Source organism: Rhinopithecus bieti, unplaced genomic scaffold (assembly GCF_001698545.2).
Source record: "Rhinopithecus bieti isolate Rb0 unplaced genomic scaffold, ASM169854v2 scaffold_16097, whole genome shotgun sequence".
NCBI lineage: Eukaryota > Metazoa > Chordata > Mammalia > Primates > Cercopithecidae > Rhinopithecus > Rhinopithecus bieti.
In genome coordinates this window covers 2474927-2492476 of record NW_016808851.1, presented here as the reverse complement: position 1 = coordinate 2492476, position 17550 = coordinate 2474927, and the positions used below count along the sequence as shown (strand labels likewise).

The 17550-nt window shown below is 39.9% G+C and overlaps 1 protein-coding gene across 1 annotated transcript in view; it reads left to right on the top strand.

Moving 5' to 3' along the window:
- The window catches only part of SYNE1 (spectrin repeat containing nuclear envelope protein 1), a 286149-nt gene that overhangs the window by 119854 nt on the left and 148745 nt on the right, over nt 1-17550 (top strand). Inside the window, 4 exon segments of the mRNA XM_017887615.1 lie at nt 467-640; nt 2350-2541; nt 11301-11432; nt 12407-12516. Of these exon segments, the coding sequence (XP_017743104.1) occupies nt 467-640; nt 2350-2541; nt 11301-11432; nt 12407-12516 (608 nt within the window).

Here is a 17550-nt window from a genome sequence, read left to right as displayed (position 1 = left end):
CACAGGGATCAATTGCCTGAAACTGTATATGGCTGCCATTTTAGGCAGGCCACATGTTTTTCAGTTTGCCACAGTCTCCGTCACTTGCTACTCTTCTCAGCCATAGAGGTCCAGTGTCTACTGCCATTTACCAACTGCTTTATGCCATTGTTTTGTTCTAATCCTTGGCTGATTTCCACCATTTATATTACTGCCTGGTCATATAGGTATATTATTTGAGAATACCTTGTTCAACTCTAGGTACACATTAGAATCACTAGGGCGTCTTTTTAAAATACCAATTTTGAGACTTACCCCTCGAAATTCTGATTGTTGTTCTGGGATGTGGTCTAAGCAAAGATAATTTTTTAAAGTTTTACCGGTGATTCTTATGTGCAGCCAGGGCCTGGAACCATCGCTTTACTATGTTAAATTCTCAAGATTTTACCTTAGCGTGATCTATGTTACATTTTACTGAATTCATTAGGAGAAGTTGAATGATCAGCTGGAGGAACAAAGGCAGGAACAGGCCCTGCAGAGGTATCGCTGTGAAGCCGATGAGCTGGACAGCTGGCTCTTGAGTACCAAGGCCACTCTGGATACTGCACTGGGTACACCCAAGGAGCCCATGGACATGGAGGCCCAGCTTGTGGACTGCCAGGTACCAAAGGATGCAGAATTAAAGAATATAAAAACAATGATTTCTGTAGAAAGTAAAACATGTTTGGGTTTTTTTTTTTTTTAAGTCTTTTTTATTTTTTGTTTTAAGTCTTATCTAGGGAGAAGGAAGACTATTTTTCTCCTTCTCTAATATAGTCTCCATTTTAGAGGAATAACCCTGTAGCACCAGAGACTTATTCCAGAACATGAAAGTAAAAATGTAGGGAAACTTTTGGAAATGTAAGATTAAAAGTATACCAAATTTAAAAAATATGTAAGAGCAGCCACCTGAAAAAGAAATCAATCCAAAGCAGTAATGTTTCAAAAAAGAGGATTCTCTTTAAATTAACAAGGAAAGAGTTGATAATGTGATGTCTTATTTTTATTAGCCATAATTATCATAATCTAACACAAAAATAAATAATAATAATGGATAACATGAAGGCAATGGCCTTTTCTCCTTATCTGTTGACTATATAAACATGTTTTTCAGCTGGGCGCAGTGGTTCATGCCTGTAATCCCAGCACTTTGGGAGGCTGAGGCGGGCAGATCACAAGGTCAGGAGATGGAGAACATCTTGACCAACATGGTGAAACCCCGTCTCTACTAAAAATACAAAAATTAGGCAGGCATGGTAGTGCATGCCTGTAGTCCCAGCTACTCTGGAGGCTGAGGCAGGAGAATTGCTTGAACCTGGGAAACGGAGGTTGCAGTGAGCTAACATTGTGCCGCTGCACTCCAACCTGGGTGACAAAGACAAAACCGTATCTCAAAAAAAAAAAAAAAAAAGTTTTTCATGTTTTTTTTTTAAATGTGTTTTGTCATTTTATAATAGGTAATCTTAAAATAGAGAAAAATTGGCAGGGCACCATGACTCATGCCTGTAATCTCAGCACATTGGGAGGTCGAGGCAGGCAGATTGCTTGAGTTCAGGAGTTCAGGAACAGCCTGGGAAAACCCTGTCTCCACAAAACCCTGTCTCCACAAAAATTACAAAAAATTAGCCAGGTGTGATAGCACGTACCTGTAGTCCTAGCTACTTGGGAGGCTGAGGTGGGAGGATCACCTGAACCCGGGAAGTCAAGGCTGCAGTGAGCCATGATCCCACCACTGCATTCTAGCCTGGGTGACAGAGTGAGACCCTGTCTCAAAAAAAAAAAAAAAAAAAAGAAAAGAAAAATTGAGAGGCTCAGGTAATTTTTTATAGACCCCTCTAATACCATAACAGACAATTTAAAAATAAAAGTCACCAGACACTGTGACTGACACCTGTAATCCCAACACTTTGGGAGGCTGAGGTGGGACCACATTGTTAGAGACCAACCTGGGCAACAGAGTGAAACCTGGTTTCTGTTGAAAAAATAAAAAATTTAGCCAGGTGTGGTGGCACATGTCTGTGGTCCCTGCTACATGGGAGGCCGAGGCAGGGGGATCCCTTGAGCCCAGTAGGTGGAGGCTGCAGTAAGCCATATTTATGCCTATGCACTCTAGCCTGGGTGACAGAGCAAGACCCTCCCTCAAAAAAAAAAAAAGAAAAAAAAAAAAAGTCTATAGACAACTTACTCGTCAAGGCCGTGGGAAAACTACAAAAAATCATGAAAGCCTGTCTGTTTGGTAAAAGACGCCAGAGGTCTGTGTTGCACTGTGGGAAACAGTCTTTGCAGAGGCTGGGGAGATGTGTGAGTTCATCCTTATTTCTGTTGCTGCAGAACATGCTGGTGGAAATAGAGCAGAAGGTAGTGGCTTTATCAGAGCTGTCAGTCCACAATGAGAACCTGCTGCTGGAGGGCAAAGCTCACACCAAGGACGAGGCCGAGCAGCTGGCTGGAAAGCTGAGAAGGCTCAAGGGGAGCCTGCTGGAGCTGCAGAGAGCCCTGCACGATAAGCAGCTCAACATGCAGGTGAGGGTTCCAGCCGCTGGCCCACAGCCGAAAGCTGGCGCACTGTTCACATGCTCCTTCTAAGGTGTGCCAGGTAAAGGAACAGGTGGCGGTGACGCATACTCGTGTATGTACCTGCTTTACAGTGACATTTTAGTGTGCAGTTTTAAGTTTACACTCTTGGACTTTGCAAATAGATTTTGTTAGGACTACTAACAACAGCAGTTCAGCGGAGTGGTGGAGGCAAAAAGCACTTTGACATGGAAGTGACAATGAGAGGAGAGGAACTGGAGAGGGAAAGTAAAGGCTGCTCCAGGAGTGTTGCTGTAAAGTGGTATACAGAGGAATGAGATAAGCTCTAAGGAGAAGTGGGTCAAAGAAAATTTCATCTCTTTTTTTTTCTTATATGTTCATCACAATGTGAGTATTTCATTTTAAGATCAGAAAAATAGTAAGTTTACACATTAATGGAAAAAACTCAATAGAGGAGAAATTGATGAAAAAAGAATGTGGGCAGGGCGCCGTGGCTTACGCCTATAATCCCAGCACTTTGGGAGTCCGAGATGGGCGGATCACTTGAGGTCAGGAGTTCGAGACCAGACTGGCTAACATGGTTAGCCAAAAAAAAAAAAAATTAGCTGGGCCTAGTGGTGGATACCTGTAATCTCAGCTACTCAGGAGGCTGAGACAGGATCATTGCTTGAACCCAGGAGGTGAAGGTTGCAGTGAGCCGAGATTATGCCACTGCACTCCAGTCTGGACGACAGAACAAGAATCTATCTCATAATTAAAAAAAAAAAAAAAAAAAAAAACGAAAGAAAAAAGAAAAGGAGTGTGATTGCAAGAAAAATCTTGTTGGGGAGGGAACAGATAGGATAAAAAGTTCACTGGCAGGGCGTGATGGCTCACACCTGTAATCCCAGCACTTTGGGAAGCCGAGGCTGGCGGATCATGAGATCAGGAGATGGAGACCATCCTGGCTAACACGGTGAAACCCCGTCTCTACTACAAATACAAAAACTTAGCCGGGCGTGATGGCGGGCACCTGTAGTCCCAGCTACTCGGGAAGCTGAGGCAGAAGAATCTCCTGAACCTGAACCCGGGAGGCGGAGGTTGCAGTGAGCTGAGACTGTGCCACTGCACTCCAGTCTGGGAGACAGAGGGAGACTCCGTCTCAAAAAAAAAAAAAAAGAAAAGTGCAGAGTTTGGTCTTCCCTACCCTTCTTGCTACAGTAAGCCAGGGACCAAATAGTTGAGAAGCCCATTAGCTGCCTCAAACTTACAAGCATCTGATGGTATCATCTGCTTCTTCTTGTGGCCTAATCCAAACTGTGCCTTCCTTTACCATTTACACCTTTCTCCTGCAATAATGGTTGAGACCAGGCCAATCTGTTCTCCAAGTAAAATGAGGAGCGAGGGAAAGCATCTATGTTGGAATACAAATACTGGTAGGAAGTAGGACATAAGTATTGTCATGGAAACTTCATGGAAGGTCACTGTGATTGCTACTATTTTCTCAGTGTGAGGATGATTGTTAGGACTAACCTAAGTATTTTCTTCAGCTTTTGCTGATCATATGATGATATGATGTGGAAAACCAAACTTAATCAACTAAAAACTAGAAGCAATGGAGAAATTTAGGAAGATGACTGGCATATTACAAAATATGAAGTTAGGTCATTGAAAACCATAAAATAATCCAACAAAAAATAAAAATTAAAAAATGAAATCGGCCGAGCACAGTGGCTCACGCCTGTATCCCCAGCACTTTGGGAGGCCAAGGCCGGTGGATCACCTGAGGTTGGGAGTTTGAGACCAGCCTGGCCAACATGATGAAACCCCATCTTTACTAAAAATACAAAAATTACCTGGGTGTGTTGGAGCATGTCTGTAATCTCAGCTGCTTGGGAAGCTGAGGTGTGAGAATTGCTTGAACCTGGGAGGCAGAGGTTGCAGTGAGCTGAGATTGTGCCACTGTGCTCTAGCTTGGGCAACAGAGTGAAATTCTGTCTCATAAAAAAAAAGAAAAAAAAAAGTCGAGAATTTATAGTTTTATATAGACAAAAGCAAGTTAGAGGAATAATGTAATATTCCATATAAAATTTTGAAAAGAGTTTTGAGGGGTTATTAGTCTTATATATGTGTGTAGGTTTTGGTTTTTTTTGAGACAGGGTCTCGCTCTGTCACCCAGGCTGGAATGCAGGGACACAATCTCAGCTCAGTTCAACCTCTGCCTCCCAGTCTTAAGTAATGTTTCCACCTCAGCTTCCCGAATAGCTGGGACTACAGGCGTGCATCATCATGCCCAGCTAATTTTTGTATTTTTTGTAGAAACAGAGGTCTCCTAATGTTGCCCAGGCTGGTCTTGAACTCCTGAGCACAAGTAATTCACCCACCTCAGTCTCCCAAAGTGCTGAGATTATAGGCATGAGCTACCATGCCTGGCCAACCTAATCATATATTAAAATAGAATATTACAATAATTAAAATAGTTTGGTGTTGGCACAATAAATATGTGAACAGAAAATTAAACGATAACTATTCCAGAAAGAGATTTGGTATATAAAGGAATTTGATAAATATTTTAGGTGGCATGATAAATCAGTGGACAAAATATGACTCACTCTGTAAATAATCACTTGAAACATGGTAAACTGTATTTTCTACCCCATATTTTACAGAAAAATGTATCACAGATGGATCAAAGATTTAAATATAAAAATTAAGTCTGCAAGGTACTCAATGTATGATTTTTTTTTTTAAATATTAGGATAGGGAGAACTTTTGCCAGTATACCCCAAATCCAGAATTGTATAGCTTCTTTTAAACTAGTACATGGGCAGGGCGTGGTGGCTTATGCCTGTAATTTCAGCAGTTTGGGAGGCTAAGAAGGGAGAATTGCTTGATCCCAGAAATTCAAGACCAGCCTGGGTATCACAGCAAAACCCCATCTTTACAAATAATAAAAAAATTAGCCAGGCATGGTGGCACACACCTGTGGTCCAGCTACTAAGGAAGCTGAGGTGGGAGAATCCCTTAAGCCCAGGCGGTTGAGGCTGCAGCGAGCTATGATTGTGCCACTGCACTGCAGCCTGCGTGACAGAGTGAGACACCAACTAAACAAATAAACAAATGGGCCATGGCTCCTACCTGTAATCCCAGCACTTTGAGAGGCTGAGGTGGGTGGATCACCTGAGGTCAGGAGTTCGAGACCAGCCTGGCCAACATAGTGAAACTCCATCTCTACTAAAAATACAAAATTAGCCAGGCGTGGTGGTGGGAACCTGTAATCCCAGTTATTCGGGAGGCTGAGGCAAGAGAATCACTTGAACCCAGGAGGCAGAGGTTGCAATGAGCAGAGATCATGCCGTTGCATTCCAGCCCGGGCAACAGGAGTGAAACTCCATCTCAAAAATAAATAAGTAAGTAAGTAAGTAAGTAAGTAAATAAATAAATAAATAAATAAAAAACTACTACACAAAATGAAAAAGTTCTGTATGATCCCTCTCCCTCGCCCCCAAAAAAGTAACCAAGTTGAAAGACGTAGACAAGGAGGGATGAGTAAAACAAAATAAAAGACATAGACAAACAGGGAAGAAACTATATAATTCACAAATCTTTTCTAAAGCAATAAGGAAAAATCAAATAGTAGAATATGGACAAAAGATATGAAGAGATAATTCACAGGAAAAGAAATACAAATGGATAATGAACATATGAAAAGATGTTTGAACTCTGTGTTGGATAAATAGACGCAAATAAAAAATACAACATTTCACTTGGATTTACACACTTGAAAATGCACATGCAATGTGACTTTGTAATTAAAGTCAAAAGAAAAGGTTACAGATACTAAAACTGAACAAAAGTAGAATGATTTTCTAGCTGTAAAAGTAGACAGCAATTCACCTAGTAAACAACTGTTATAGGTCTAATATGTAATGCTTTCTTCTGTTTTCAGTGGTGATCTGTGAATGAACTTCATTTCTAAAGAAGCTAAAATAAAGGGAAAGCCTTGAAAGTTGCCTAGCAATGGGATAGGGATAGGGATAGCAATCATTTATAAAGCTCTTATTACTCCCTTACCCCACCTACCTACCCCTAGAGGCAGAGTAGTAAGGGAACGGGTGGCCTGATACTCCCAAGCACAGGAGGGATTAAACAAGGCGGGAACCACAAATTCCAAGGTCTCGTGGCCTGGGAAGGGCAAAATCAATGAGGGAAGCAGGCCCAGCCTGGCCCTTGGCAAGCTTGTCTCCTGTCTAAGGAGCAGCTGTTACTCAGCTCTAGCTATTATCACACAGAATTTACAAGTGGCATTGCTGGATCTTCTAATTTTTCAAGAGATAGGGAATTTAGATTTATTTCTTAAGCCTCCCAATTTTTAAACGTTGACATTTAAATCTAAAATTTTGAATAATGTGTGTGCCAAAGAAAGCATATCCACAAGCCAGGATTGAAATCTGTTTATCTTTCTCTCATTCATTATTAACGAGGTGACCTGGGGCAAGATCCTTAAATTTCCCACAACTTTCTTACGGATCAGTTTTCTCATCTGTAAAATATGGATAATAATATTTAACTTTAAAAAATTCTTTAGAACATGTGGAAAAAATAAAAAGGAAAAAAAGTAGTGAGGATTTAATGCAAGTAATACAATAAATGCTCAAATTGCAGCAGTTAAAATAATTAATAACAACAACCAACTGTTTCCAAATCACATTATTTGAGACGGAGAAGCTTCTGCTATGCTGAAAGGCCGGGCTTGAGACTTAGCGGGCTGGACTGAGCATGCGCACACCGCTGTGGCGTCCACGCTCGGCAGATGCTGCCCAGGTCCGCGGGAACTGTTTAAATTGAGTAAAGTCCTGACTCTGTCCACATTGGGTGAAGTGTAAATACAGAAAAATGTGGTAGTGTTTTACTACATGGAAATTGGTTACTGTTTATTTTTGAACTATCTATAAATTCCATCGTCTTTCATCTAATGAAGTTCCCAGCATATAAAATATTAATAGATCTTTCAAAATAATTAGAGCTTCCTGGAAGATTGCTTTTCCATCTGTGGGAAGAAAAGGAGCCCTGTTTACATTATTATTGCTATGAAAAGGATCATGTCCCTTTATGTAGAAAACTAAAAATAATTTGGAGTTAATCTGAAATTAATTAAGTTAATTGCAGAAAACCAATCTTCCATTAAATGCAGCCGTCAGCAATGTTAATGTCCTTTAATTGGGGCTTGGATGATTCAGGAGGGTTGGAATACCTTCCTAAGTCTGTAAGCACACCATTACTTAGTGCTACTGAAGCTGGGAAATGGTAATACCTCTTACCTCCATTCTTTTTCACTAATTTGGCTTACATGGGTATCAGTGAATGACTACGCTTTTTTTGTTTCCTATCAAATAGACTGCTTCTCTATATGAAGAACCACAGATCTTAAGGGTATGTAATAGGATCTCCTGAATTACGTGGTATCTTCATGAAGCTAGGTCTTTTTCACACATTATCATTCATTAAAGGAACAGAGAGATTGCCCCATAAAATAATAAAAAGCTTTATAAAGAAATGTTTTATTTAATGTTTAGCATTGCCCAGTCCTCATTCATCTTCCAAGGAATGTTCCTGGCAAAAGTGGTTACTGTTCTAGTATTTCCAAAATAAACAGTTTATATAGCCCCACCCAGTGGGGACTGATCACAGAAGTCGCCTAACCTCCCCATTCCCTAGGTATGGCAGAAAACTGTTATCACACCTCAGAGAAAGTAATTACCATAATTACTTTCCTTCTGGTTGCGCCTTCTTATCCCCAGGGGAAAGAGAATGAAATTTGAACTGGATTTTTAATCATGGTTTGCTTCCTGTGGTCCAAGTCTATGTTTCAAAATGACTAAATCATTCAGAGAAAAATTCACTCACTGAAAAACTGAATCTAACCACATAGAATCTGAATATATATCTGTGCATATAAAAGTGAGGAAGTTGTTAAGACCTAACATTTCAATTGTCACTGTTCCAAACCAAATTTGGTGTAAGGAACTTGAGCCAACCTCTCTCAATCAGACCATAGTAACTGGCATAGAAGAGTGTGTTGGGCTCAGGGCTGGGAGAAGTTTCCAAGGGAGTCTTCAGGCCCGGCTCTGAAAAACAAATTTTTGCTGAAGAGAAAAGCAGAGAGGAAGTGGCCTGGATCCCACAAAAGCAAGTCAGCAGGTCATGGCCAGGGCCACTACGTTGGCAGCTGGAGCAGCTCTGATGGGGACAACTTTCAGTCTCATCCACTGATTTCTTGAGGTCATTCTCTATAGGTTCCTTTTGAACTGCTGTTTCAACTTTGCTTGGAAGAACCAGGTTCTTTTAGAGCTTATTCTTAGAAGATGGTGGATTCTTAGATGAGAGAGAATCTGTTCTCAAGCAGAAAATCATGGGCTCCAGTTCTGGGAGAATGCCCATCCACCCAAACTTCCCATCTTTAGGAAAATCACTGCTTATCTTTGAGAAATTCTGCAGAAGGTGGAGAATTTAGTGTCACTAGTCACCAATTCTGAAGGTCTTTCAAAATGCAACTAGCATATGTTAGATCATTGCACCCCCGTTGTTCTACCTAAACTGCAATCTCTGGCTGGATCATCTGAAAGGAAAGGAAGTCTGAGCTTGGGTGGGCTCAGGATCTGGGAGAAGGTTATGTATACTATTACCTACAGGTTTTACCGTTCATTTAGCTTCAAGCACCGACACCACCTTGCAAAGATAAAGATAAGGTCTATTATCTCAGACAATTTAATCATGAGATTCTAATGAAAAAAAGAAGAAACAGAAGGGTAAACAGATCCCATCTATTTCCCTAAAATTGTGTGTAAAACTCTGAAAATAAGAGAGAGAGAGAAGGGTCTCTGTGGGCAGTCAGGTTGGGTGAGCTGGAATGGCTGGGTCCCATGTTGTGCTCAGACATTGCAAAGAAGAACCAGTGGGCAGGGGAGCAGCAGCTCCATAAATAGATGGCAGGAGGCTCCTCTGGAGAAACAACCTGTAAAATATCCTTCCTCTTCCCCATGCTACGCCAGCCCCACTGTCCTCTTCACTGCTCTGTTCTCTCTGAAATGGCAAATTTCTTTCACCTTAGGGTCTTTGTGCCAACTGTTCCCTGGGTCTGAATGCCCTCACTCTAGATCTTTGCCAGGTTGGTGGTCTCTCATCATGCAGAGTGCAATTGTCTCTTCTAAAGATGCTTCCTTAGACCTCCCTAAAACTTTCTATCCCATTATCTGTCTTGACGTTCTGTGTAGGCCTTATCACCAGCTCGGTTATCTTATTTGTTTATAGTCTAACTCTCCACCAGGGCCCTCATCTGGCTTCTTTGCAGAACACTCCCAGCTCCTAGAACAGTGTCTAGTGAGTACTTAATAAGTAGTGAATGAGTTATATTGAAATTATAATTTATCCGGTGACAGATGAATCTATGTGAGTAGAAAAGCTCTCATTCAGAACTAATCCCATTTGATGTGCAACATTTTAGGGCCTTTCAAATTCCATTAGAATAATCAGGCAGGAAGGATCAACTCTTGCCTAGGTGCTGAGTCATTACTTTGGTAAGCCAGCTTAGCAATGGGCCAGTTTCTGGTGATGGTGATAGACGGGGTGAAGGGTACTTTTTCAGAGATCTCACCTTTAATTATCATACCACTGACCTCTCAAGGCTCAATTCAGCTTTTGAATTTGTAAAATGGTAACCACATGTGCCTACAGTAAATGACTTTTTTTAATGTGCTAATTGATGGTACTGAAAGAAAGACTCTTCAAGAGTTTTCATCTTTGAGTACAGTCTATTGATTATGTAGGTCAGTCTATAAATATTATCATATAATAGCAGACTCTCAAAGATAGAGAATTCTAGGAATAATTTAAATCTATTGCCCTAGTAGGGTAGACACTGAAGGTTACACAGACCAGTATCAGGGATGAGGCTTCCTGCCTAGTTCAGTGTCTTGGGATTTGAGTTACCTGCGGTGAAGCTGCGGCCCTGTGACACAGAGGTCAAGACCCTGGTCTGTGAAAGGTGGAACAGAGGATGTCCAGCCAGCCTGGGAAACCCTTGTTTAGACTCCTTGCCTCTATGCTGCAGTACATTTTCTCCCATATGAACTGAGAATCAAGTTTAAGTTCTTACTGAATTCCAGAGAGTATGATGCCTTACGGAACTGAACTTTTTGCTTCTCAAAGATATTAAAATATCTTTGATTAATAATCTTTTAGAACCTCAAAGATATTAAAATGTCTTTGATTAATAATCTTTTAGAAAAATTTTTAGGAAGATTATTCTAAAATCTTTCATTGTCTGGACCTGGATTAGAGAAAGTGACATAGGGCAGGGTAATGCTTCCACAGGAAAGACACAGTTATTATGGGTAATGATCATTTGAGAAACAATTTACCTTTGTGTGACTTAAAAAACAATCTCGAGTTACGTTTTTGTGGAAAAAAATTCTGGAATATCTGATGACCACATTGGTCAGCTAAAAGACTAACCTCTAAATACATGGGTTTTCTCCTCAAACAGTTCTATGTGTGATCATCTGTTTGTTGTTCTTGCTCCTGCAAATGCCATAACTTAGATGGGTTTTGTGTTACTGTTTTTTTTTTTTTTAAATGTGGTTTCACATCTCAGTGGAGCCACTTTGGTATCATTACATAGAACACACCAAAGTAGCCTTCTCTCCCTTTTGGTTAAGGTTTTCCGGTGTGTATGTAGCATGACTTGATTTCTGCCTCGTTAAAAGCAGGGAACAGCACAGGAGAAGGAGGAGAGCGATGTTGACCTAACAGCCATGCAGAGCCCCGGCGTCCAGGAATGGCTGGCCCAAGCTCGCACCACATGGACCCACCAGCGACAGAGCAGTCTCCAGCAACAAAAAGTAAAGTGTTTCCTACCTCTCTCTAGCCTGAAGATCTGCCCAGGGAAGAACCTGAGAAGCATGTTTCAGAAGGACAAGTTGCTTCTGTGCTAAAGACAGAGTGTCTCTTTATCTTCTCTTTGAATGAAGCAAGATGTGGCTGTTTCAATGTATTGACTCATGACCGCTGGGATGATTGGTCATTTGAAAATCCAGTCTTTAAGAAAAGCTTCTGTTTAGGTTTACAAATAGTGTAACATGGCTATCATCTGCTTTACCAGAGATAACTACTCTGTTTTCAGATTTGCCCTCTGAATCTATTTAATTTTAATATAAATCTCAGGAAAGCCTTTGAGGTTTGGTGAAAGTCTAAGTTGCATGTTTGTTTGTAATTTTTTTAATGAATGCAGTTTGTATTTTTACTTTCAAGTAGATGATATCACAAAATAGGATTGCTAATTGTTGCCTAGTGAAACAAATGAACTTTGATAAATAAGAATGATTTCTCATTGGTACCTTAACTATGTGTAAAAAGCATATTCAAATATTTTATTTTCTCAAATAACAAGAGCATTTATTATAAATAATGAAGAATTAAAGCCAAATCTATTGATAACGTAATTTATCAAGTAAGTGGAGAACTTAAGTCACTTTTCCCAAGGATCTATCCTGTTAGCATGACAATATTGATTTTCAAAAATGAGAGAGCATTTTATACCACTTGAGGGCACTATTGCCTGGCAAAATTTTCTTTTCCCATGGGTTTTTTTTTTCCCCCCAGATTTTTCAGAGGTATCCTGTATCAAAGCAAAAGAATACTACAGAGTACTTTGGAGACACATTTGAATATTTACATAAACCACATGCTTTATGCAATGTGCAAACTTAAAAGCTCACTACCAAAGTTCTCTGAGAATTTTATACCTTGAACTATGATTGTAGGCAATAATCATAAAGTAACATATGTGTTTGCATTTGTCCTTTCCCTTGAGCAGGAGTTAGAACAGGAATTAGCTGAGCAGAAGAGTCTCCTTCGCTCGGTAGCCAGTCGTGGAGAGGAGATTCTAATTCAACATTCGGCCACAGAGACCTCTGGTGACGCTGGGTATGTTTCAAAATGCTTCAATTTTCTCTTCATTTTGTTTTCCTAGCATTTGAAGACAAGTAAACATCTCACTCAAAATTTTATTTTAAACATCTTCAGCAAAATTTAGTCATCTCATTTTTACTTTAGGGTAGTAAATGTACCTGCATTTTGAACATTTTGTTGCATCGCCTGAACATAGCGCCTGTAGTAAGCTAACTTGTTTGCCCTCCTTCCAGTGTGCGCAGCCTATCTGTCCAAAGATGCTCATGAGTTCATTTTTTTAATCAAATGAGAAATGCATTATAAAATGAGATACATGATTTTCTAATTGAATGATTACATCTAACTGGAGAGCATTCTCTCTGTAAGAGCTTATCTTGCCCTAACAGTATTCTAAAAAATAAGTGCATGGGCCCATTAAGTATTTTGAAATCTTGGTCTGGAGTGAAGAGTTTGAAAGTCTTCTACACAGAAAAGTCCAATGTTAAAAGAAAAATTAAGGAAGTTGGAGAATTTTCAAGTTGAAGACTTTTATTTAAAAGGTCATAGAGGAATTGCAGCAGTGGGGAAGCACCACTATATTTTGAGGCAGGGCTGAGTTTTATTCTAGCTCCACAAAGGTCCCTTTGGAAAAGTCACTCAACTGTGAGCCTCCTCTGTAGAATTTAGAATAATAATCCACTAATGTCATCACAGAAGTTTTGTGAAAATTATAAATGTCAACTGAGAAGATATACAGGAAAACTTTCTTTGAAATCTAAAACATAAAAAAAAAGTTTTCATGCACCCTCTGTGTTTATGTATTACTAAAAGTTGGAATTCGGCAGTATCCTTTGGCAAATAACTTTGACTCCATTTCCCATTTCTGAATATTTATTTTTAGGGGAAATAACATAAAGGAGGAGATATGTATTATGAAGATGGTTTTGGAAATATTATTTGTGATACCAAATAATTAAAAAGGCATAAATACTCACTAGTATAAAACAGTTGAAGAAAATTTTATACATATATAATCTTAACCCAAAACAATGTAACTGTATCAGAAAATGTATGTATGATGCTAAGTAAAACTGTGATATCAAGTTGAAAGTAGAGTATATGTGTAGATAAGAACTAGAATAGACCATCGATAATAAAAAAAAATTTTAGAGACGGACAACATAGGAATTAAAAATTTTTTTTTGCAGTTTAATCAGTGCTGACATATGACATCAATGTTGACTACATACAGTCTGTTACATACCCACACACACATATATGTATATATATTTATATGAATTCTGAGGGCAAATGATAGGAGAATAAATGAAAATGCAATGGCAGCAGATATATTGTGACAAAATACGTAGGAAATAGGAAGGCATTCAAGAAAATGAAAAAACAAAAATCTGTGAAAGTTTTGACATGGCTAATAAATATCAATGTAAAAGAATAGGAATGAATAGTATTATGGCATCTATAGGCAGGGATTGACTTTAACCCTAAAACTGTAAAATTGCCTTAAAATATAAAGGAGTTTAAAACTCTCTGTTGTGTATCATTCTTAAAGATGCTGATAAGACCATGAATATGTGTCTGTAGTAAACCCAAAATGAGACTGTTTCTTTCATGCTGATTGAGGCAACACTTGCCTTCACGTTGCTTTCCTACCTGTTTCCAGCTCCTCTGAAATGTTTACTTATCTTGCCTAGTTTTCTGAATATTTTTGCCAAACAAATATTTTGACAAAACCCATCCAGCATTGCCTCCTCTCCGTGTGTATCATCACAAAAGGAGCAGAAGGGATCTTCTGCAACTTTATTGCTATATATATTTTTTTCTTTCCTTGGCCTTTAGCTTTGGAAAGGACCTAAATGAAATACAAACAACTGTAAGTTGCTCTTTCAAATATAAAAAATACTTTAAAAATAAATTTGCAGTGCAGTGCTGGCTTTCTATATAAGATTCACTTTAAAGACTACTTATACATTCTTTAACTTTTATACAAATGTTTAAGAAACTTCATCTTTACATGCAGTTGATAACAGTTCAGCCTTTTTCAAGTCTTTGGGTATCAAGCAAACAATTAACCGTGAATTAATGATATCTACATTCCAAAGTACATATGTATGTACATGTATATAAACCTTGCTAGGAAAAAGCCTGATATTCAGCCCATAACTTGCTGGCTGCTTTTCTAAGACTATAAATGTGGCTTGGTTCATGTAAGGAAACCCCTGTGGGAAGGACATGACCTACTTCATATAGTCACACATTTGCAATATGAGGAGTAAGTACTATATTACTTGTAGAGGGTTGATGGAGGGTGCCTTCCAAGATTACTAAGGAAAAACAACTGGAAATTTGTTGAAGTAAGTATAAAAGGAAAGAAGAGGCCGGGCGCGGTGGCTCAAGCCTGTAATCCCAGCACTTTGGGAGGCCGACACGGGCGGATCACGAGGTCAGGAGATCGAGACCATCCTGGCTAACACGGTGAAACCCCGTCTCTACTAAAAAAATACAAAAAACTAGACGGGCGAGGTGGCGGGCGCCTGTAGTCCCAGCTACTCGGGAGGCTGAGGCAGGAGAATGGCATAAACCCGGGAGGCGGAGCTTGCAGTGAGCTGAGATCCGGCCACTGCGCTCCAGCCTGGGCCACAGAGTGAGACTCCATCTCAAAAAAAAAAAAAAATTTTCATGGAGAACAAAAGGCTATGTTTTAAAATGTTTGCTACTGGTGTTGTACATTTGTCAATGATTAAATGTCAGAATATAAACATTAAATATTCCTCTGGTTTTATTACAGATTTTTATGTAAATACAAATGAATTAAAAGTGCTATACTATAGGCTATTACCACAAAAGAAAAAAGCAATAAAGAAATTTAACCTCATAGGAACTTCAAAGCTTTTCAAAATAATTTTAAAAGTAGAAAATTCAGATACTAATATTATAGACATTCAACTAAAGGTATCAATTATGTTTTGGCATTTTTTTCACTTGCCATTATTTTTTCAGGTATATTCATGTTGATATATAGATGTAGTTCTTCATTTTAACTGTTTAATAGTATTTTGTGAACGTAATTTATTCACCCATTTTCTTATTGCTGGATATTGCTATTGCCATTATTGCTATTATTACTATTGTTTTTTTTTTTTTTATGAGACAGAGTCTTGCTCCGTTGCCCAGGCTGGAGTGCGGTGGTGCAGTCTCAGCTCACTGCAACCTCCGCCTCCTGGGTGCGAGTGATTCTCCTGCCTTAGCCTCTCGAGTAGCTGGGATTACAGGCACCCACCACTATGCTTGGCTAATTGTATTTTTAGTAGAGATGGGGTTTCACCATGTTGGCCAGGCTGGTCTTGAATGCCTAACCTAAGTGATCTACCCACCTTGGTGTCCCAAAGTGCTGTGATTACATGTGTGAGCCACTGTGCACGGCCCTAAGATTGCTGCTTTTAGCATTGTTTAAATTAAGTTCCTACATGTCTCTCATATGGGACAGATTCTCTGCATTATATCCTAGGAGTGGAATCCCCGCATCACAGATTTAAAGAGTTTTACTTTTCTTGAGACAGGGTCTGACTCTGTCACCCAGGCTGGAGTGCAGTGGTATGATTATAGCTTACTGCAGCCTTGAATTCCTGGGCTCAAATGATTTTCTTGCCTTAGCCTCCAAAGTAGCTGGGACTACTGGCATGCACCACTATGACTGCCTAATTTTTACATTTTTTTTTTTTTTTTTTTGTAGAGACAGGGTCTGGCTATGTTGCCCAGGCTGGGCTCAAACTCCTGGGCTAAAGTGATCCTCTTGCCTCAGCCTCCCAAAGTGCTGGGATTACAGGTGTGAGCCCCTGTGCCTGGCCAGTTTACAGAAATTTTAAGTCTTATTTCTAGAGACTTATCTAAAGACACTGTTGTGCTTACATTTATTCTAAGAATAATTGGCTTTGGGGTACCATAGAGTATCATCCTGCCAACACACTTGTTATTCTTTTTTTTCACTTGAGCAAAAGGCCCTGTATCAAAATATTAGTTAATATCTACTATTCCTTTTAGATGACATGGTTTTAGTTAGGACTTCAAAGGTCCTGAAAAATGAAGATCCATGGAAATTCGGCCACCCTAGGTTGTTCCTGTTTTCGTCTTTTTTCTTTTTTTTTTTGAGATAGAGTCTTGCTCTGTCACCAAGAAGAGTACAGTGGTGCAATCTCAGCTCACCACAACATCTGCTTCCTGTGTTCAAGTGATTCTCCTGCCTCAGCCTCCCGAACAGCTGGGACTACAGGTGTGCATCACCATGCCCAGCTAATTTTTGTATTTTTAGTAGAGATGAGGTTTCTCCATGTTGGCCAGGCTGGTCTCAAACTCCTGACCTCAGGTGATCCACCTGCCTCGGCCTCCCAAAGTGCTGGGATTACAGGCATGAGCCACCATGCCCGGCTCATTTTCATCATTATTAACCTTCATTTACTGAGCGACCACTATTTCCCAGATAGGGTTATAGGCCTTATGCATGTATTCTCTTTCATTCTCATAATTATGCAAGGTAGATACTATCTTCATTTTAAAGATGAGAAGATTGAGGCACAAAGAAGTGAAACAACTTACCCAATGTCACAAATAATGTGCTCTAGTGAGGGTCATAATCCAGGTCCATCTCGCTCCAGAAGTCAAACTTGGCTAGCCATGGTGGCTCACGCCTGAAATCCACAAATTTGGGAGACTGAGGTGGGAGGATTGCATGAGCCCGGGAGTTTGAGTTTACAGTGAGCTGTGATCACACGAGTCCACACCAGGTTGGGTGATAGAGTGAAGCCCTGTCTCAAAAATAAATAAATAAATAAAAGCCATACCAGTTTCAGATGTCAATTGCTGCCTATCTTTAAGGATGACACTGGAGGGTCTTCCTCCCATATCCCTCTGTGTCCTGTACTACCTTTCCAGGTCCTGTACTGTCTCTCTGTGTCCTGTACTACCTGCCCAGGCTCTGTACCAATCCTTCCTGTGCCCTGTACTACCTTCCCAGGCCCTGCACTATCCCTCCGTGCCCTGTACTACCTTCCCAGG